At 35.8% G+C, this 21,564-nt stretch overlaps 2 protein-coding genes across 5 annotated transcripts; both read right to left on the minus strand.

The window, feature by feature from the left end:
• Positions 1-42: 42 nt before the first annotated feature.
• Positions 43-7,906, minus strand: LOC128681075 (transcription factor SPT20 homolog). Of its 2 annotated transcripts, none has more exons than XM_053764660.1 (7): positions 7,812-7,906; positions 7,085-7,204; positions 6,165-6,383; positions 4,801-5,885; positions 2,333-2,420; positions 1,791-1,873; positions 43-181 (listed from the first exon to the last, which is right to left on the minus strand). In XM_053764660.1, exons 1-7 carry the CDS (start codon positions 7,815-7,817, stop codon positions 118-120), a joined length of 1,665 nt encoding a protein of 554 aa, XP_053620635.1. In that variant the 5' UTR covers positions 7,818-7,906; the 3' UTR covers positions 43-117. The 2 variants fall into 2 exon arrangements, with proteins under 2 accessions (XP_053620635.1, XP_053620633.1); XM_053764658.2 differs by having other exon boundaries at positions 51-187.
• Positions 7,907-12,160: 4,254 nt separating this feature from the next.
• Positions 12,161-20,440, minus strand: LOC128681078 (prostamide/prostaglandin F synthase-like). 3 transcript variants are annotated; one of them, XM_053764663.2, is made up of 7 exons: positions 20,228-20,436; positions 19,482-19,577; positions 18,550-18,658; positions 17,226-17,354; positions 15,305-15,438; positions 14,666-14,731; positions 12,161-14,271 (listed from the first exon to the last, which is right to left on the minus strand). In XM_053764663.2, the coding sequence occupies exons 1-7, from the start codon at positions 20,285-20,287 to the stop codon at positions 14,173-14,175; spliced, it is 693 nt and encodes a 230-aa protein (XP_053620638.1). In that variant the 5' UTR covers positions 20,288-20,436; the 3' UTR covers positions 12,161-14,172. The 3 variants fall into 3 exon arrangements, with proteins under 3 accessions (XP_053620638.1, XP_053620639.1, XP_053620640.1); XM_053764664.1 differs by having other exon boundaries at positions 12,161-14,275; positions 20,228-20,434; XM_053764665.2 differs by lacking the exons at positions 12,161-14,271; positions 14,666-14,731; positions 15,305-15,438 and adding an exon at positions 16,173-16,336 and having other exon boundaries at positions 20,228-20,440.
• Between the last annotated feature and the right edge of the window lie 1,124 nt (positions 20,441-21,564).

A 21,564-nucleotide genomic window follows, 5' to 3' on the forward strand; every position in this document is an offset into this window, starting at 1 on the left:
ATATGTGTGTGTGTGTGTGTGTATTCGGATTGTTGACAACATGAGAATCATGAAATATATATATATATATATTGTCGGTTTTATCAATAAATTAAATTTATTATTTTAATTTATATTTTAATTTTGCTCCGCCAACACCAGATGTCCTGACTTGTCCAGAGTGAAAACGGGACGAAGTCTTCTGTTTCTGGAAAAAAAACGTCGTAATTAAAGGCCTTAGTGCGGGGTTATACATTTCACTTTACAGCGAATCAATCACATTGCAGTGTGGATGTCGTTGCGTCGCAATGGAGCAATGTGATTGGTTCGCTGCGTCTCACTTCGAATCGACTCGATGTTGAGATATAAATACATCGTAACATTATACAAATGTAATGCAAGCTATTTGCCGGAATCAGACATGGCGGAGAACGAATGAACGAACGAACGTATATTGCGCAGCTTGTATGAGAGTTTTCAAGAGTCATAATAAATAGAAACTTATGAAGCATCATAGTACAGATCGACAAGGATTGCGACCGAAATTCAAAACCCGACATTCAACAGCAGCGACACTCTTCACTTAACTTTTGTATCTCGTTGAGTAGCCTTGAACGTTTAGCACGTTTATGTTAAATTGTAGAAATATATTTATTTGTAGCATAAAATAAATAAATATTTGTTTTAACAATTAAACTTAGAACAACTAATGTTTTGCTGCAAAAATACATGAAGTCATTTTTGCAACTAATTTATTAATAACCAAGGCATCGATCCCAAATGCCAAACTTAAAAACTTAGTATAAAAGCCTATTTACTATGGAAACAATAAAAAAGAAATTTTAAATTCATCGCTGGTAGGCACAAACAATGGTACGTAAATACGCAATCAAACATCAAGAGGGACCATTGTTGAAATTCATATCACTATCTACTGTTGCCAAATGGATATGTACAGCATATACATTATATATTGCCCCTTAAAGCATGTTCAATTACTTACAAAAGAACATGGCAAAAATGCCAACTAGGTAACACTAATGCCATTATCGCGTTATAATCAATTCTTTTACTTCATTGCCGCATAGTTACAAGTTATAAATCTATACTATTATTATAAAGGTGTTTGTGAGTTTGTGAGTTTGTATGTTTGAGGCGGTTAATCTCCGAAACTACCGAACCGATTTCAAAAATTCTCTCACCATTAGAAAGGTACATTACCCAAGATTGTTATAGGCTATATTTTATCTCAAAATGCCCACGGAAGCGAAGTCCCGGGCAACATCTATAAATAAATATATTAGGACAAATCACATAGATTTAGCTAGCCCCAAAGTAAGGTTGGGACTTGTGTTATAGGATACTAACTCAACGATACTATATTTTATAACAAATACATATATAGATAAACATCCAAGACCCGGGCCAATTAGAAAAATATCATTTTCTATTATGACCCGACCGGGTTATGATGGAGTTTTAAGTATTACTAGAATGGGTAAATAGGGTGGAAAATCAATAAGTTTGGCTGTGATATACAGTTACGTGGAGAGGAGGGGCACGACTCACGCCGTACACTTAACGACTTCTGTGGCCTAATGTTCATTATTTATTTATTTATTATTATTTATGCTGTAATATATAATAGACTTTATTGGACACAGTCGCCACAATTAACTAAAAGAATATGGTGGCCACCCGATATTTTTAGTATACTTAAACTCTCAACCAGTGAGCAGTAAAACAGAAAGCGATTAAAATTTGAGTTAAAAATATGTTTTACATATTATACCCTGAATTAATCTTATTACCTCAACTTAGCACTCTTTCTTTTCGACCCAGGACTGGCCACGGCAGTGGCTTCCGCTACCACTGGGCTGTCAACTGTAGTTGCCTGTTGAATAATTAAAAAAAAACACTAATTTCGGTGCAATTTGATCAAATTCAACCGAAAATTTGAAATTTGACCGAAGCGCATCGATTGTTATTAGTTATGTCCATGTTGTTAAAATGTCTTTTTCAGATTGACCTGGAAATATTATAATTATGATATACTAGCGGCCCGTCCCGGCTTAGCTCGGGTAAAAACATAACATTGTACACCTAAACCTTCTTCAGGAATCACAACTATATATTGGTGAAAACCGCATGAGAATCCGTGTAGTAGTTTTTGAATTTATCGCGAACAGACAGACGCGGCAGATGACGGATAAGGATAGACCATTGAGCCAATATGCCATAAAAATAGTCTCGGTCTCGAACTTACTTTGGGGCTAGCTCAATATGTATGATTTGTACATAATTATATGTTTATTAATATTTATTTCCACTACTACTCATGTGGATTACTTACATCAAGAGTACCTTCTGTGGTAGCTTGGTACCGCGGATCTGCCTGCACTCGTGGGGACGGAACGCCATATTGTACCCGAGGCTGGGTCCTTAAAAAACAAGTTTATTTAATTTTATAATAAATATCCACAAGTCGAGCAAAAAAATCGGCACGACCGTACCATCCTTTTCTCGAAGCAATTCAGGCCAATTTCGAACCGCAATAACTTCGGGAAATAATAATAATAATAAAATATACAGGACGCCTGAATTTTCAGGCTTCCTATTTTATCCACATTATTTATTTATTTAAAACCAAAAAAATTTTAATATTGATATGATAATAACTTACGTAATAACAGAAGGTCCCTTAAGTAGGGACTAAATAAATTAACCGACTTGTTATTACATGGATTTCACAAACTTTTACGGTAGAAAAATTGAGCTGCGGGACTTGGGTTTTTTTACAGCATGTTTTTGATAGCATTTATCCCGCACAGGCTAGTAACCTTATATAATCTTCACCATAAAGCTTTAGCTTTGTAATTTCGCAAGTCTTCGCTTTGTCTAACCCGTAAAAAAATATTGAGCATAATAAATAGGTGGTAAGCGCTTTTTAAGATTTTGTTCTATCCAAACTGAATTAAAAATTTATAGTAAATTTAGTTGATATAATGTATGACGGAGGAGAATTTTCCATTTTTAAGAACACGATACAAAATTAATACCTATAGGGACCGCACTCAAAAATTCGAATACGCTGCGCTACAGTCACTGATAACAACAACAACGTGGCCCATTAATTGAGAATTCCAGATATTGACGCGAGACTTTAACAGACTGTAGTCGTAAATACTGAATAAACATAAAAAAATAACGTTTTCACATTACAATGTTTGCTTGATTTTAACTTCCATTGCATATTTCATTTCACAGAAAAGCATTGTTCACACAAGAGTTACAAAAACTCTCAACGTAGGCGGTTTTAAAACGGTTTTGGCACATAAATGCGATTGAAAAAATAGCAAACCTGTTAACAGATAAACGAATACATATTCCATACTCGTATACGTTCGTATACCTTTTTTCTTTCTTATGGAGTGCGTTATTACTAACACTGGTCCCCTGAAGGCATTTGACTTAAACGATTAACTAATTAGATGGCGATGTAGTCGCATACACACTAGTGAATTAAACTGACAATCATTGCAAGATTTTATAGCGTGTCAAAAAGCGCTCGTACGAACGAAGGTTTAAACTGAATCCTATTAATTTGGGATTACAGGCAATTCCATACGACGGCGGAAATAATAAGCTCTTTATCAGAAACAGTCTCGATTCATATTCAATTCCATTAATAGAAAATGTTTTTCATTAAATCTTTTCGGGGTTGTGACGCCGCGAAACCCGGGGTTAGCATAAGAAATAAAATAAAAATTATGTTTGATAATTTAGCTGCGAATTTACAACCAGCCTGACCCTAATTGGTAATGCTATTGTAGCCTATCAGTTTGTCACCTCCTACAACACCCACGGGAAGATATGGAGAATCCTATTTTAGGACGACGCCACTTGCGATATTTTTTCCAACCAAAATAATTTGTAAGTAAGTTATACTTAACAACAAAACAACTTCGAAAATTCGGATGAGAGAGAAACTACATAACTCTCCCCTTAAAATCTGGTACAAAGTTATTGAAACACTATTGATTCACTATTATGTATGATCTAACTTTGTTAAGGCTCCGATTTTCAAGCGATCGATGTTCATTTCATCAATTTTCTGAGGGTTTTTTCAAAGTTTAAACACGGTTCTGTTTTCACAGAAAATAACAATCGAAAAGTTTAATCAATCATATCTTTTTGTATAAAGATTTTGTTGACTTTGGAAAATATTGGAGAAAATCGATGAACTTCCATTACATTAGAATCGTGCTCCAGACTTCAAATTCAACTTAGGATGATATACATCACTTACTGACGACAAAACAATGCTTAAAACTAAGTTTACCGACTTCCAAAGCGCAGGTGAAGAAGCGGCGCAAAAAACTTCACCGCAGCCTACTTCAAATTGACACCTACCTAACAGCCAAAGTCACGTTCAAATGTTAATTGTGTAATGAATGAATCGGTAACAGGATCCTGATTCGATTAATTATTCAATAGGTTGAGGCCAGGAGCTTTCTTAAGATCTGAATTGAGCAAAATACTTGTGTATTTTGTAATTTCGCCTCCGTGTTATTTTACGAAATTTCTTTTACGTTGAGATAATAAGAAACAATTCTGAAGTTGGTTTGTATTTTGACATGGAAAATTTAATTAGTATTAATAAGCAAGTATATAATTTTAAGTAAGTACTTTAAATAAAGTTAAGTATTTTAAATAAATGTTATTTATAGACCACTAATGGTCATCATGCCGGACTGCTATACCGGAGGTCCCGGGTTCAACTAGAAGAAAGAGAGGAAAGACATAAAACAAGTAACTCACCTAGTTCCAAAGGCGGTGGCCACCGCTGTAGCCGTAACACCTTGGTTACCATCGTCTGAACCTTCTTTATCATCCTGTTCCACACCATTGCCTTCTTGGTTCACGTCTAGGCCGCTCTGAAGAAATGCGTCTTGTCCTTGTCCTTGTCCTTGTTGTTGACCAAACTGCGCTTGTTGTTGAAGAAATTGAGGCTGTTGTAACAACTGAGGTTGATATTGAGCCAAATCTTGAGTAGGATAATTAACGTATTGAACTTGGGGGTAATTCTGTTCTACATTTGGTTGTGGGTATTGGGGTTGGTATGCTAGCTGTGGCTGGAAACCTGATTGTGGTTGATAGGCTGCTTGAGGCTGATAGCCTTGTTGAGGATATCCCTGTTGTGTTTGAAAAACAAACTGAGGTTGAGGCTGTACTTGTTCTTTCTCTTCTACCTGTTCAGTATCAGATGTGGGTTGAGCATAAAACTGTGGTTGGTTAACTGATTGAGGTTGTAACACTACTGGCTGTGCCTGAATCTGCGGGAAGGCTTGTATTTCAGGCGTTTGCGGCTGAATTAAAGGTTGATATTGGTTTACTGGAGCTATGAATTGCTGTTGATCCAACGGCTGGATGGGAGCTGTATACTGTTGATTTACTTGTTGTTGACTCTGTTCGAAAAGTTGCTTTTGAGCTAAAACTGAAGGCAAAGCAGCAAAATGAGTCTGAGCATCATAGCCTGCTACTTGCTTTTGAGAAAATCCTGGTTGAACGATCAGTGGTGCTCTTAATTGACTTATTTGGAATGGAGCGAATTGAGGTTGCAACTGTAATTGAGCCAAAGAGCTCAAGTAAAATTCCCCGGGATATTCTTGTAGCTTTTGTTTTGATACTTCAACGGTGACTTTCTTTGAGTCATCATCAAGAGTTTCTCCTTCGTTTAATTCAATAGCTTCAGTTGTTGTTTTATTATCTTCGTTTTGAGTAGTAGAGGTTTCAGGTCGCGAAGTAGTCCGTCCAAATTGTCTGGGAGCAATTGGTTTATTCGCTTGAGCTTCTAGTTGTCTTTGCCTCTCGTATTCTCGGTATTTCTCCTGTTGTAGTTGATACTGAAAAAATAATGCAGTTAACACAAATACAATTATAACTCGTAGAAGTGCACCAAAACTTTTAAAATCTTTAGTTTATTTTTTTTACTTATCTTCAGATTATTTCAGCTTATGGTAATGCTGGTGGTAAATAGAGAAGGTTGGTATGAAAGAAAGAGGCCTATGCTCAATAGATGGCAGAAAATAGCTGAGATGATGACGATAGTCCGACAATTAAAGATCTTCAAGATCGGTAGCAACGGTTTAGAAGGACAGAGAAAAAAGATAAAAGATACTTACCTGTTGTTGCCTGTAACTGTCGTCTAAATTCTTCAGATCTTTTTGCAGGGCTGGTCCAACATACTGCTGGCCGTTTATAGGCGATGGTTGAAAAATTGGCAGCTGCTCTTGCGTTGGCAAGCCTTGAACTGATACATCAGCGTCATCGGACCCGGAGTATGGGTCTTCAGGAGCTGGCCTGCGAGGGTCCAAGGGTGGAAGGTATTGTTGTTGTGTGTTCTGGAATATTAATTATGAGTTAGGAGGCAAACATAAATGACGTCATACATCATAAAAGCCGAGGAGGTGCCTTGTGATTCACGAATTGTAACGTCGTGTGACAAGGAGTAGGATCCTCAAGATCGCATTTCAAAATCATTTGATTTTGAAATGCATTGTCGAGGATATGTTGAGCATATAATAGAAGGATATTTCCGAGAAACATGAAAGGCAACAAGTTAAAGCTTACGATACAGATAAAGGAAAAAGTGAAAATATGTAAGTGTATCCAGGATCTGCTCCCAACGAGGGAACACCTCAACGATTTACTGCACGACAGACATGATTTTCTTGTCACGCGTTGAATGCAATAAAATCTCCCTAATGTGTGACAAAAATGTTTTTTTTTGTAAAGTTAAGTCAATATAAACTCTATTTATAACATACTTAAAAAAGGAGGTTCTCAATTCGACGTGAACTTTTATTATTATTTCATTTTCCGATGTCAGATTTATTTTTTGTCAATTTGGTTTCTACCACAGCAACATTCGACAAAAACTTATGTACCTAATTATTAATTTTAAATTTTTAAACAGATAAGCCTAAAGGCATCTGACATGATACTTCATGTCAGAATCTGACACCAGTGTTACTAATAACACTTTCGATATGAATTAATAAGTCTTTTTTTGTCGAATAAACATATTTTCTTTCTTTCTTACCTGAGGCTGTCTCTGTGGGAGTTCAAACGCAGGTCCATTGGGTCTGAACCCGCTCGGGGGGTAGGGGGCGGGGGACTCCGCCACCACGCTCAGGATTAAAGGAACCACAGCCAACAATGCCTACAAATACGCTTGTTTGTAAACTCTTATTGCACAATAAAAACATACAAAGAAAGCAGTAAAAAAAAGAGACGCTATTTCAGAAATCAAACAAGTAGCAGTTATAATAGCGTTCTCTCTCTTTCTCTCTCTGTTATACTTAACGCTATTGCTCTGCACGCATTTAACCATACTAATATTATAAATGTTGAAGTCTGTCTGTCTGCCTCTCACATTTTCACTGCTAACGTTGGGCCAATTTTTATGACATTTAGAATAGATATACTCGAGACTCGAGGTAAAATATAGCTGCGGATGACATCTATAGCTAGGTAACTATATTTGTTCCAAATTTCGTCAAAATCGGCCCAGCAGTTTAGCCGTGAACGTGACAAACAACTTTCTATACAGGGTGCATGATATTGAACAATATTTGGTATGCCGATGTATAAAATGTCACCCTGTACATTTTATATGTGATGAGTATATTATTCTATTATAAATTTAGGCTGTATTGCTGCAAATGCATCTGCAGCTTAAAAATCTGACGCACATTATCACAATCACTATTCTTTTAAATTAAAATTCACAGATCACAAAAAATAACACAAAACAAACGTGTAATCACCTTCATTTTCGAACACTTTCGCTTGCACCCTGCGCGCGCGCAATGGTTTTATAGACAATTGTATATTTATCATTCAAGACGCATGCAAAATCGACCTTACCGATATTGTAAAATAGAGTGACTACAGATATACACCCACTTAGACTGGGCTAACCAAACACGCACACTAGCGCCATAATTTCTTTTCATTAGCGAAAAGTACAAAAATACTGTGTCATTTTTATAGTTTTAAAAGAAAGATTATGCTACATCAGATAATTGATTTCATTAGAAAGTACATATTATAACTTGTCTATTGGTCACTATTTCCTTAATCCTATCTACTAATATGATAAATGCGAAAGGATGTATGTTTGTTCGAAATATACTAGACGAATTGTTATTAAATGGTACACGGGTAGACTATAATCTGGAATTAGTAAGTACTTTTTATCCCGAAATTCCATCCGAAATTACATAGGTAGGGGAGCGAAACCCCGAAAAAAAAATTGTAAGATCGTGGTATGTTCTCTCTCCCATCCTCGGTTATTCACGGTTGTATTCTTGGCTGTGCCATCCGCCCGGGTGCTCATAGCATGACATCAACCATTTTAATCATTCTGTAACAACATCAAACCAATTACTTTTCTGTACCACCTACATTTTACACCAATCCACCATAATATTACCATCACTAAAAGTTTTAATTCAACTCTATAATTTCAATAGAAATACATTCTAAAGAGAGAAAATAAACATGGTCAATATTATGCTCCAGAATAAGCTTTTTAGAGACGTGATTTCTTCCAAAACTATTGTCATTCTTTAGTACTTTTCAAATGACCCTTTTGTAATTTTGAACACGCCTAGCGGCTCCAAAGTGTCTGTTGCGTTTTAGTTTCGACATAATTAAAATGCTGAGTGGATTCATCCTTAAATTAAATCCAATTTACACATTTTTCATTAAAGGGCGTAAATATTATTTTTTTAAGTTAACCCATCAAGTTATACTATTAGCTATACTTAATACTGTATAACAGAATCGAACAAAATATCTCCATATACTATGTGTCACACGAGGTAACTAAAGGACACACAGCCTTGACAATAATAGCATTTCCAAGGAAGGTGGTTGTTAAATCACAGCTAAATCTTTAAAAAATGTAAGGTTTATTTTTAACGCCGACCACAAACTTGCCTGCGTCATAGCCCCCAGAGAAAACCATGTGATGCAGGTAACGATTGCACATTGTATGCATGTCGAAATGCATCAGGCTCAGACATCAGTTTAAAAAAGAGTTAGATATTGGTAAAAAGGTCGTATCACTGTCATCTATATCAGCCGCCAAACAGCAGTGCTTGCATTGTTGTGTTCCGGTTTGAAGGGCGAGAGAGACAGTGTGATTACAGGGTACTGTGGCAAAAGATCCACAGGACACAAAGTAGGCAACGCGCGTGTGACAACCCGGTGTTGCAGGCGTCTGTAATACCGGCTCTCTATCCACGAACAGGCGTCTGTAATACCGGCTCCCTATCCACGAACAGGCGTCTGTAATACCGGCTCTCTATCCACGAACAGGCGTCTGTAATACCGGCTCCCTATCCACGAACAGGCGTCTGTAATACCGTCTCCCTATCCACGAACAGGCGTCTGTAATACCGGCTCCCTATCCACGAACAGGCGTCTGTAATACCGGCTCCCTATCCACGAACAGGCGTCTGTAATACCGGCTCCCTATCCACGAACAGTTCGCCAAACTTTGGCAGACTCGGCATACGTAGCTGATCTTTAAATAAATAAATATATTAGGACAAATCACACAGATTGAGCTAGCCCCAAAGTTCGAGACTTGTGTTATGGTATATTAACTCAACGATACTATATTTTATAACAAATACATATTATAAACATCCAAGACCCGGACCAATCAGAAAAAGATCATTTCCCATCATGACCCGACCGGGGATCGAACCCGGGACCTCTTGGTTCAGAAGCAAGCACTTTACCACTGCGCCACCGAGGTCGTCAAATATTTCATTGCAGTAAATTAAAGCACTCATACAAACTGCGCAATGTTCATGTATTCGCATCGCCATCTGTCAGAGTTTGACGATAAATGTGGAGCCTGCATAAGCGACGACGCACCATCAGGTGGACCTAGAGATTGCTACTGCATCAGACTTTTTGGGAAGAAATTGGAAAAATACTGGGAATAAACCCATCTATGGATTGTCCGCCTGTTTAAGGTAGTAAACAAAGCGAAGTTATATGAATAGTTGTTTAAACTACTTAGATAATAACTTGGCACTAAATAAGATTCTTCCAGCCTCTGCCAAGTGTTACAACACGTTCAATTGTTGGATCATTTCCAATGAATTATATGACTCCAGACTGCATTCATACTTACTAAATTAAAAAATAAATATTAAGTAACCGAAGTCCATCCAACTAGTTAATGCAGACTTTAGAGTAGAGCTTGGTTGGGTGAACGCCCAGGGTGCTAGATATAAAGGGGCGGTGCTGGCGTTTTCGGCGCTCCCTTATTACTCTGACAGGCACAATCGATTTAGTTTTTTAGACAGTTTACTTACTCCGCTGGCTCGGCGATCGATAGAGGGTCATCATGAGGAGAGCATGCTACAATCCTACAAACACAAAAAATCCAAAAAAAAAACAAGGGCAAAAAATTATGTTTGGCCTTATGCAGTTGCGTAATACTTAATTCTTCAAAATTTTTACGAAAACGGAAGTAAGAGATGTGCCAAATCCCGGAGGGCGCCACTGTTTATTCAAATTACTTACCTTTTTTGAAACCATACACATACATACACTTACTGTTACTTACGAATCTGGCAGTTGATTAAATTGAGCCAGAGGAATAAATCGCACCCCGCCTCTAAATTAAATGGCGCCCTTGCGACGCGCCTAAATTTATAAATACTAAAAATGTACCTACATATGGGAGTAATTTTGAATTCATCAACACCTATCATTTACCCCGATACAAATCTTGCATTACTCACCTGTTTACTAACTGTTGAATATCTACAAAGTCTGCGCACGCGCCGGTATTGACCTCGACGGGAAGCGAATTGTAATTGAAAATAACTTGACCCTACCTGAGAAGCAAGCTATGAGCGCTGAGCGGAAAGATTCGAAGGTGTATTGTTCGCACCATGAAAAGAAACCAGTTTCTCGCATCAACTATATACCAAATTGATCAAAATCGCTATATTTTCACGCATCAATCACTAAATAAAAGCTTGTAAAAATTAGGTAGTAGATATCTGTTTACTACATTCTTACTAGGGCATTATTATTTACTAGTTACCCGCGGCTTCGCCCGCGACAGAAAGTAACCTATGCCACTTTTCAGCTCCCCAACAATCTCCACATCAAAAGTCACATGAAACCAATGTTGCGTTTTGTCGTGAAAGACGGACAAACGACTTTCACATTTATAATATTAGTATAGAAGTATGGATTACAGAATCGCTATTTCGTCCATTTATTCCGCTTCATCTTATGCCTTGATGTGTATACACCGCAGGTATGTAAGGTTGCAAGATGACACCAAACTTTCAGTGAACTTATATATTTTCGACTCGCAACGATTGCATACTAAATACGAATGGCCTTTCGCCCGAGGTTCTATTTTGCCGCTGGGGAATAGACGTGATTCGGCTAAAAGCTGTAACGAAATTATCCTTTCTTACCCGTGGAACGCCAGTGGTTTACCTAGGTACTAATAGGTACTCCAAGTACTTATTAAATACATGCCTAGGTGTTCTATGGTTAACTTTAATCACCACCATTTTGAATTTTAAATGCTAGTGTTCCATAATATTTAAAAAACATTAAAGTCGTAGGCGTAGTTATTGTCTATTTTCCAAGTTGTTGCTGCTCGATAGTCAACTAACGGTTGCGTTTCGATAGACTATCGATAGTTTGAGAATAAACAATAGTATCGATATTATCAATAATACCTACAAGTATATTATAAATGCGAAAGTAAGTTTGCTTGTTAGCTCTTCTCCCTCTATGTACTCAACAAATCTTCAAATTTTGCATACATGTATTGTGTTTGAAGTACGAAAAAGGATAGGGTAGATAGATATAGGGTACCATTCATACCGGAAAAATATCAGTTCCCGTGGAAAAATTACGCGGGCCAAGTCGCGGACAACAGCTAGTATCGATATTGCAAATTAATATTATCGATACTGATGATGGTTTAATCGTAATCACGGTTTGTATTTGTTGTATTGCTCCAAAAGGCTATGGATCGCCACGCCAAGACGGTCAATTGTATTGTGCAATATGAGTTACATTTGGACTGTTATTTGGTGACTAAATAAAAAACTACATGTATATACATATATTTTCACATTTATTTCAAAAAAGTTTAAAAAATACATTGTACCTAATCTACAAACAAAAAACAAAATTTGAACAAATACAATTTTTTAAATATATAAATATACAATAACTGGTTTCCTTGTTTACGACATACTTTAATTTTATTTTTTTAATTATTAGTAATTCACCCAACATAATGCACAATTTGTTAAAAATAACTTTTTTTATATATCTATAGAGAGACTAAATTTGACTCTTCCGCAATTTAAAATTTGGTTTGTATTTACAACTGAAATTTGTGTAATCTAACCCAAAATAACGTCTAGAATTTCATTTTTATCTATGGTCTAGACTGCATAACATTCATAGCCTATTTAAATAATATTTAGCAAGTAGCTATACAAAAACTTATACAAGTTATATATATGGTTGTTTTATTCATATTTTTTCTTTCAGTGTTCTTGGTTTATTATAAAAATGGTTCTGAATATTATTGCTAAACATTATTTAAATATATAAATGCTAAATAAATAAATATATATATTATTATGAATTAAAATTTGAAAATTTAACAATTCACATTTATATACTTTATTTTTCACACAAATAATTTTCATAATATTAACAAAAAGAATCCTCTAGGAATGGAATGAAAGCTACAGTTATATAATAGTAAATGCCCGAAATATATCACACTAAACGAAATATTGCTGCCATAAGAAAGCACTTTGAAAATATATTTCTATCTATGTAATCGTTTCTATCTATCATTCGGTTGTTTAAAGCGTTATAATCAGGCACAATGCCTCAAAATATATTTCGAAATTGTATTAGCACAAAACCTGGAACTATATATGCGATTAAATATTTATTGATATGGAGTACACATACAAGAATTTTTATTTATATTATACCAAGCAGACAAACAGGCGTGTGGCCCACCTGATGGTAAGTGGTCACCATAGCCTACCGACGCCTGCAAAACCTAGGGTGTCACACGCGCGTTGTCTACTTTGTGTATTTTGCCACAGTACCCTGTAATCACACTGTCTCACTTTTCTCATTTTATTTTCCAGTTTCAGAAAATAAAATGAAAACTAAATTAAAATGTCACAAGTTACATACAACTCTACGTAACTTATGACATTTTAGGTTGTTTTTGTAACAGAAAATTTTATTTAAAAAAAAAAACCTTAATTGCATAAACATAAATACAGTCTTGCTAAAATATTTTGAACACCCAAGGAAATTTAACATGACAAAAAACGAGCATTCAAACATAGACCTTAAATCTTATCATTTAGATACATTTTACTTTAAATGGGTTGTATGTTATTTTATACTTTCATAGCAAAATAGATCAACTACACATAACCTTAACGCTCATATTTGAATGCCGGTTTTTAAGCTGAATAAGAGTCGACTAACAGAATTTTATAAATGACCAAAAAAAACCTTGGGTGATGAGTTTTCGACACATTGCCTTCTCACTCCGTATGCATGGACTTGCGCATTACACCTGAAACGGATGCGCTGTATACATTATGAAGACTTGACACTACATTTATATAAAAATATATATTTTCTACAGACAAGTTTTTTATAAAACGAAAGTAGAAGCTTCATAAAAATTCAATAAACAATATTTCTTGTTAAATAAAGTTTAAAATTGCAAACGCAAAACCGTTCTCAAACAAATCTATAACGTATTAAGTTTAAAAACATCGTCACAATATAAAAACAAATGTGGATAATTAATAGCCGCAAATATAATTCAACAAAGAATAACACAATAAAAGAACAATATTTCAAATTTTAAAACACGTCCAGAATCTTTGTAAGTCCGAATTGCACGTTGCATTTAACAGTGACAATAGATACACAATTTCGAACTAGCCGTAAAATATATATTTTTTTAATTTTATATATATATATTTTTTATTTAAACAATTTTGTTTATAGAACAGATTCAGGCAACGAGGCCTATTCGCACTAACGTAACCCTAAAATCTTCAAAGTGCATCACACCCATGTGAACTTACAGCGGCGCTCCGTCCATATGGTGTGAATGGGCCCGGTGCTAGTTTGGAGCAGTTCGAGCCAGGACTTAATTCTTGTTATCTGTCTGGGGAGTTCAAGTGTGGTGACTGTTAGTTTTCGATTCTAACTACGGGAAATTTGGAGGGAAATATTATATAGCATAAAGCCAAATTTTTATTACGAAATTAGTTGTGTGTGCCAACTGGCCGATAAAAAAACATTTAGAAAAAAAACTCATCAATCTGAAAAATATCATTTTCTATCTTAACTTGACCGGGGCTCGAACCCGGGATCTCCAGTGTAGCAGTTGACCATCAGGCCACAGAGGTCGTCGCAAAATGTTAACCAAAATATAATACTGGCCAGTAAAAAACATTGTGAAAAAAAAACTTATCAAAACAAAAGAGCGCCAAACATTTTATTGGTTATGATCATGATAATTTCATTCATAAATAAATTAAAATTATATACATACCGAGCACTCCTCTGGTTTCTTATTGGCCATTGTCTCAGGTTTGTACTCGCTCTCCAGGCCGAAGTCCTGAAAATTTTCAAAGAATCTTAAAAGAAAAATTTGATGATATACATCAGACGTCTATTTCTTAAAGATTTGAATTCATTTGAGAACATCATACATTTTTTTTTAATCCGGTAATAAAAAGAAGTCGTGCCACGTCTGTCTGTATGAAAGTAAACTCAAAAATTACTTCTGGATTTTAAGCGGTTTTCGCCAAGAGATAGAGTGATTCCTGAGGAAGGTTTAGGTGTAATATTTACTAGCAACCGAAATCAAGTGATTCAACAGGAATCACTTATCTATAAAACAAAACTGCATCAAAATCCGTTGCGTAGTTTTAAAGATCTAAGCATACATAGGAACAGATAGACAGCGGGAAGCGACTTTGTTCGAAGCCGGGCCCCTTCTTCATAGTCGTATTCCTCATGGCTGAAGGTCGTGGTCATTACGTGGAATGAAACACACACAACTTTCTTGGCATTGTTAATGGAGTGGTTTGCCATTGCCTTCTCTATTTCACATATAATAATAATAATCACCAGTGGAGGTTTCCTCACGATGTTTCCCCTAGTTTAAATATAAATAAATAACAAATACCTTCAAGATGTCCAAATTGGACAGATGGTCCCCGGGGCCGGTTTGAACAAAATGGCGCAGCAGATTCCCGCCCTTTTGCACCAATAGGGCTCCGCCCGTTTGCACCCAGTCGCCTTTCAAGTCCCCACCGAGTCCTACATACAAGAATACACCTTTTAACCGCTTTTATTTGGCCACTATAATTTTTAGTGCGCGTAAAAGTACAGTTTTTTCTCAAAACTATGTAAGTTTAAAAATTTAACAATATTTATTTCGGAATTTCCATTTCCATTTTTCCGCTCCCGTGGTAATCGCTCTCAAGGCAGTTAGGTATAAAACTTAGGTAAGTTTTTTCCAAATGTATTTTTCATATGTACGAAAATACCGAAATCTAAGATGTCACTAGACAATGATTTCACGCTAGCGCCAAATAGACTTGGAATTTTTTTTATGAAATTAAAATCAAAATCATATTCCATTGGTAACCTACTTTTTTTTTTTGTTTACCCAGGGGAATGCTTGTTACGGTTGGTAACCTACCTGTTCCAAGTCAGCAAACATTAAAAAATTATCACATCCAAAAAAATCATTATTAGACCACGTAGACGGAGAACAGTATAAATAGGCCTTATCATATCTTTCATTTCGCTCATACAAAAGAAACGCGTATTAGAAATAACTAAAAGAAATATCTTTTGTATCTACTTATAAGTAAGTAAAGTAATGTATATTATCCTAAATTGAATTTTTTAATTTGAATGTTCTATCTCATTTGGCACGTATTAATTTTGTCTTTGTTGGAGCGGATCGGATCTAGTTTAAACAAAACTATCTTCAAGTATTTTTCATATTATATTCGGACAGCGGTTAAAAGGTTTAGAGTCCTACATACAGAAAAATACATTTAGCACAAGATAACCTCAATAATGTCCACATTAGGCAAGTGATCCGCCGGGCCCATCTGTACGAACGCTCGGGTTAGTTTCCCGCCCTTTTTGACAAGGAACGCGCCGCCATTTTGTAAACCATCGCCAATTAGGTCGCTTTCTAGTCCTGCCGTATTGTGTTGTGTTATTAAGACCTACTACATACACTTACTCTCTTATTCATAAAGAAGTTTAAAAGTATGTTTTGTCACTATCGAACTTTAAAAAGTTTGGTAATGACAAAACGAGACAGAACATACTTCATAGCTTTAACATTTTTATGAATGAGAAAGGATAATATCAGCATACTATTTATGCTCAAATATACTTAGATGTTTAAAAGTGATAAAAATGAAAACAATGGCGGATCCAGAATTCATTAATGAAAGGGGCAGGTGGGTTATAAATAGTTGTTATAATAAACAAATTTAGATTTATTAGGTTTATTAGGCCCATTTTCTTGTCTGATCGGGTTCGATGGACAAATATATTGGGTCCAGTGTGAAGATTCTGAAGTGATTTTACAACTTGCAGTCTGTCTGACGCAACCCTCATTGGGAATTCTATTGATGCCTATCAACTGCCAAGGCTATGCCTTAGTCACATAGAACGACATCCACGAGAGGATATAAAGTGGTCTTATTCCAGGACGGGACCATACGACACATGTTTTATATATATTTTGTAACACCCTGAAGGCCTACCACGAAACATGCAAACACGTAGCACGTTATTAACGTCCACATGCTGTATCTTTTCCCAAATCGTGTACACATAAAAAGAGGAAACGCGTTGACGCAATCACGTGGTACGTGTTTTATGCTTCATAGTAGCTCCCTAACCCCTAGGGTTCACAAGCACACTACGAATGGATTTTTCATATCCAGTCCTCTCACTTCTTTTTTCTTCTCTTCTCAAATTGAAATATAATTTTTAAAACTAATAACTGCCAGAACGTAGCCATAGAGGTAACCACTTTAAAGTATTTTGTAATAACCATACATCGAGCTACATACCCATTCCTCTGCCTTTAAAGATGGCGTCTCGAGATTGCTTCCAGAACAGAGATGTGATGATAGTCACCAAGTTGAATCGTTTAAATCCGAGGGTCTGATACGTCGACTGGTTCTCCACATAGTACAGATCTGAAATGTGGAATTAAATAATTTTCAGTTTTAAATCAAGAAATGCTCCCACACATCCTTACTAATCTATACTATTATTATAAAGAGGTAAGCGTTTGTGAGTTTGTATGTTTGAGGCGGGTAATCTCCGAAACTACCGAAACGATTTTAAAAATTTCACATTAGAAAGGTACATTATCCAAGATTGCTATAGGCTATATTTCATCTCAAAATTCCCACTGGAGCGAAGCCCCGGGCAACATCTAGTATTATAATATATATAATATGCTAATAATGTTATAAATGCGAAAGTTTGTGAGGATGTTTGTCACGCAAAATCTACTGGACGGATTGCTAGCAGAGAACGTATTGCATTTGATGCGTGACAAAAAAATCATGTTCGTGCAGTAAACCGTCGAGGAATTCTCTCGTCTGGAGACGTTCCTGGATGCATCATCACGTCACGCTTATCATATTAATGCATTGTCAACCAAACTAAACATGTGTACATAATTTCAGCACAACCGGTTGAATATATCTGCTTCAAAATTGAGTCACAAGATTCCACCCGAACATATACATACTTACATACAATGCAAGTTAAATAAAAGCTTGTAAACACGGAGTGTAGACTTTACACATTCTATGCGGAATATATCACTGAAATATCCAAAGTTATCACGGATTTGAAAAGATAACGCATACATAAGATGTTATCGTGTTTTCAAGCCAAAAATAACCCACAGATTTGTTAATCGAGAATCATAGATTTTTCCGATTTGTACCATCATGTACAATATCATTGGACTTTGGCACAAGCAAATTAGGGTTAAAATATCGATGTCAACATAAATCAATTCAATATTTTATGAATATAACAACGTCCGTGTTTGCCTGTTTGTCAACGGGTTTTGATGTTGTTATCCTACCAATATTATAAATGCGAAATTTTGTGTGGATGTACCTATGTTTGATCTATCATGTCACACTAGAGGATGTATGTGTGTATGTTTGTTACTCTATCACGTCACTCTACTAAAATCTACTGGACGGATTGTTGAAATTTGGCATATATAAAATTAGCTACTGTGTTTCACAAAATATAAAAAATAACTATTTAATTATATTCATAATTTGACCCGCGTTATACTTTTTTAGGTATCAAAATCCCTCTTTGCCAAAAAAAAAATCTAGCACGGCTGATCCCAGTGCTTACCTCCATCAAAAAACTTCCCATCGACAAACTCCTTGGAGCCGATTTCCTCGACGCCCACTCCCACGAGCTTTATATTGTTCTCCTTCAACACTGGCGCGATTTCTCCAAGCTGTAAACAACAACGATCTAATATAGAGGTCCTGTATGTGGCGTGTGGATCCGCCCTAGATTCAACCCATAGCGGCTTATAAACAATACTTTTACTATAACTCATACGCCTACGACATGATATATAAGGCTAAATAGGAAATATGTCTATGAAGTACTCAGTGACCACTAAATACATAAATAAAACTACAGCTGCCTACTACTAAACTCATTACTATTGATTTGGTGGGTAAAAAAAACATGGCCTTGAGACATACTTACTTTTTATAATTGTTTTTCTCACTTTATGGTGGCAAAGGTTATCTACAATTGAACTGACATTTTGTTTACTTACATAAAAGTGAGGTAAATGTGCATACTTTAATGTATTTAATCTACATGCCCACGCAGAAGTTCAATCCATTGATTGCATGAGAATCAGGCCCTAATTTAGAATACCTCATTTTAATTTGTTGTAGTTGGTTTGAAATTCAAGTAGTTTGTAGCTTCTTGAGAAATACAATATAATTTTAAATTTCACATCTGGCTCTCACACTGTGACTATTTCACCCAATTCCCCGAAACCCATGATTGCCAAACAATGCACATTGTGAGGAAACAAGCACTCTAGTGAACTTAACTAGAGTGTAGGTTTCCTCACAATGTTTTCCTTCAGCAAGCTGCATCCATCAATATTGCCAAGAAAATTGTGCACATATCATTCCACTTGACCATAACCCTCAGGCATGAAGAATAAAAGGTAGGGCCTCACCGCACATGGTCCATTAATGTTTAACTTTATCATCTCTGCACCTTTTTACGGGCTTTAAAATAAAAATAAGCACCTCTTTTGCCCACAGCCTGCAGAGCATGCACCCCCAGCGACGGAAGAATATGATGGCCACATTCTGGTCCTGCCAGAAACTGCGGAGCTCCGCACTCTGTGAAATATAATCATTATGTAGTATAGAACAAAGTTATCCACCATGTCTATTCCTAGCTTCCTTCTTCTTTTAAACCAAGAAATGGCTTTTGATGCAGTTTCAGATGCGAAATACTCTGAGAACTATCCAAGAATATAGAGTTTTATTTGTTTGTTAACTCTAAACTATTTTTGTGCATACATAGAAAACACAAACAAAGCAGTAAAAAATGGAGATATACAAGTTTTGTTTCATGCCTAGTCTCATAATTTTGTTAGGTAGGTACTTAATAAATGAATACTAAGGTAAATGATGAAGAATTGGTTTGACACTAAAAACTTTTATAATCATGGAATAAACCCAATTATGTAGCTTCTTTATCTAACAACGTAGAATAGACAGTTACAACATAAAATCGTTGTGCAAAACTTCATGCTTGGATGATGGCGATGATACAGATATTTTTTATACATTATAACGCATTCTAAATGGTATGAATTGGTGATCCAGTAATCTACACAATAAAAACCAATGCAAATGAACTATTTGTACAATTTTCATAACTTTGATATTCAATAAGTAAGTCAAACATTAGAAATCGAAATTTCTTCAGATAGGTACATACTACCTAGGCACCTACATACTTTGTAAAATAAAAGTTTTCTCACCTCACCGGTTGTTACATTTTTTACTTTTTGTGACCCAATTTCGTTGATATCAGTAGACATTTTCCAGATGTAGTATATAATTTAAAAAAGTAAATAGTTTACTACAATATTTTATTCCAATTAAGTTTAACACGACACGAGTGCTAAATGCGTAAATAAAATAAAACTGATCGGATTCGCGTCGGCCGGATGAATTAAAAAATAAATAAAACGATCTGAGCTGACATGAGCTGTCAAATATGACATTAGCACAGAATGTTGCCAACAACCAGCTTAATTATATTGAAATCGTGGATGGACCTGTGTGGGTCTTCTGCATAGATTCAATAAGTCTTCGTACGGAGTACTTACTAATAGGGAGTATTACTGCACATTTATCCTGCCAGAATACAGCACTGTATGTTAGGTTTCCAAAAAACGTTGCCGCCTTATACTATGTCGATTAAAACTTTTATTTTAGAGTACTTTATTAATCATTTCATTATGTAAGCATTCGTTTGTGAAAATATACAACAGAACAATCGGGTGCCGAAGTATTGGGAAAAATCATTTTCCATAAGATAAAAAAGCTTCGAAAACTATGGGATAGGTACGCCTCACGCTGTAATATTTTCAAGTAAACGGTCGAAAAGAAGCTCGGAACACTTCGCACGTGAAGACTTATTAAAATATGGACTAGGTAAGGTATTCAGTCAAAATCAAGTTTATATCAGTTTCTGACCACAGTTGACCAAATAATGCAGAATCTAACCTAAAATAGTGTTATTATTTTTAGGATAATCCACTAAATACTTCCTTTTTCCTTTAAACTCGCACCACGATTGCGTAGAAGGTATTTTTGGTCGTAAATCTGCAACAATATTGAAAATTGGCGTTGGCAATCTTTGTGTACCTTAGTAGTACCTGAGCTTTGCGTAATCTATACTATTATTATAAAGAGGTAAGCGTTTGTGAGTTTGTGACTTTGTGAGTTTGTATGTTTGAGGCGTTTAATCTCCGAAACTACCGAACCGATTTCAAAAATTATTTCATCATTTGAAAGATACCTTATCCAAGATTGCTATAGGCTATATTTTATCTCAAAATTCCTACGAGCCCGGGGCTCCGGGCAACATCTATATGCCCTACTCGTAGGTCTTCCGTTTTAGTACAAATGTGGTAATCGATGTACTCTTTTATATTCATCAACATTAATAATGATAAAATACTAGGCGACTAAGGGACACAAAGCCCAAGTAGACAATAGGCAATAACGCTGAGAGGAGAGCTAAAAAGGGCGACTAGCTAGTCTCTGTAGATTATCAATCATAACACTGGACTTATTTGGCTTTTAGGAG

This window comes from Plodia interpunctella, chromosome 26, assembly GCF_027563975.2.
Source record: "Plodia interpunctella isolate USDA-ARS_2022_Savannah chromosome 26, ilPloInte3.2, whole genome shotgun sequence".
NCBI lineage: Eukaryota > Metazoa > Arthropoda > Insecta > Lepidoptera > Pyralidae > Plodia > Plodia interpunctella.

Coding starts and splice junctions, on each gene's coding strand:
- LOC128681075 (XM_053764658.2), bottom strand. Junction 5,886..6,164: donor ACAGTTACAGGCAACAACAG/GTAAGTATCTTT, acceptor TTATTTTTTCAG/TATCAACTACAACAGGAGAA. Junction 1,874..2,332: donor CCACAGAAGGTACTCTTGAT/GTAAGTAATCCA, acceptor ATTATTCAACAG/GCAACTACAGTTGACAGCCC.
- LOC128681078 (XM_053764663.2), bottom strand. CDS start 20,287: ATGTCTACTGATATCAACGAAATTGGGTCACAAAAAGTAAAAAATGTA. Junction 19,578..20,227: donor AAAATGTAACAACCGGTGAG/GTGAGAAAACTT, acceptor TATATTTCACAG/AGTGCGGAGCTCCGCAGTTT. Junction 17,355..18,549: donor TGGGAAGTTTTTTGATGGAG/GTAAGCACTGGG, acceptor TCCACATTTCAG/ATCTGTACTATGTGGAGAAC.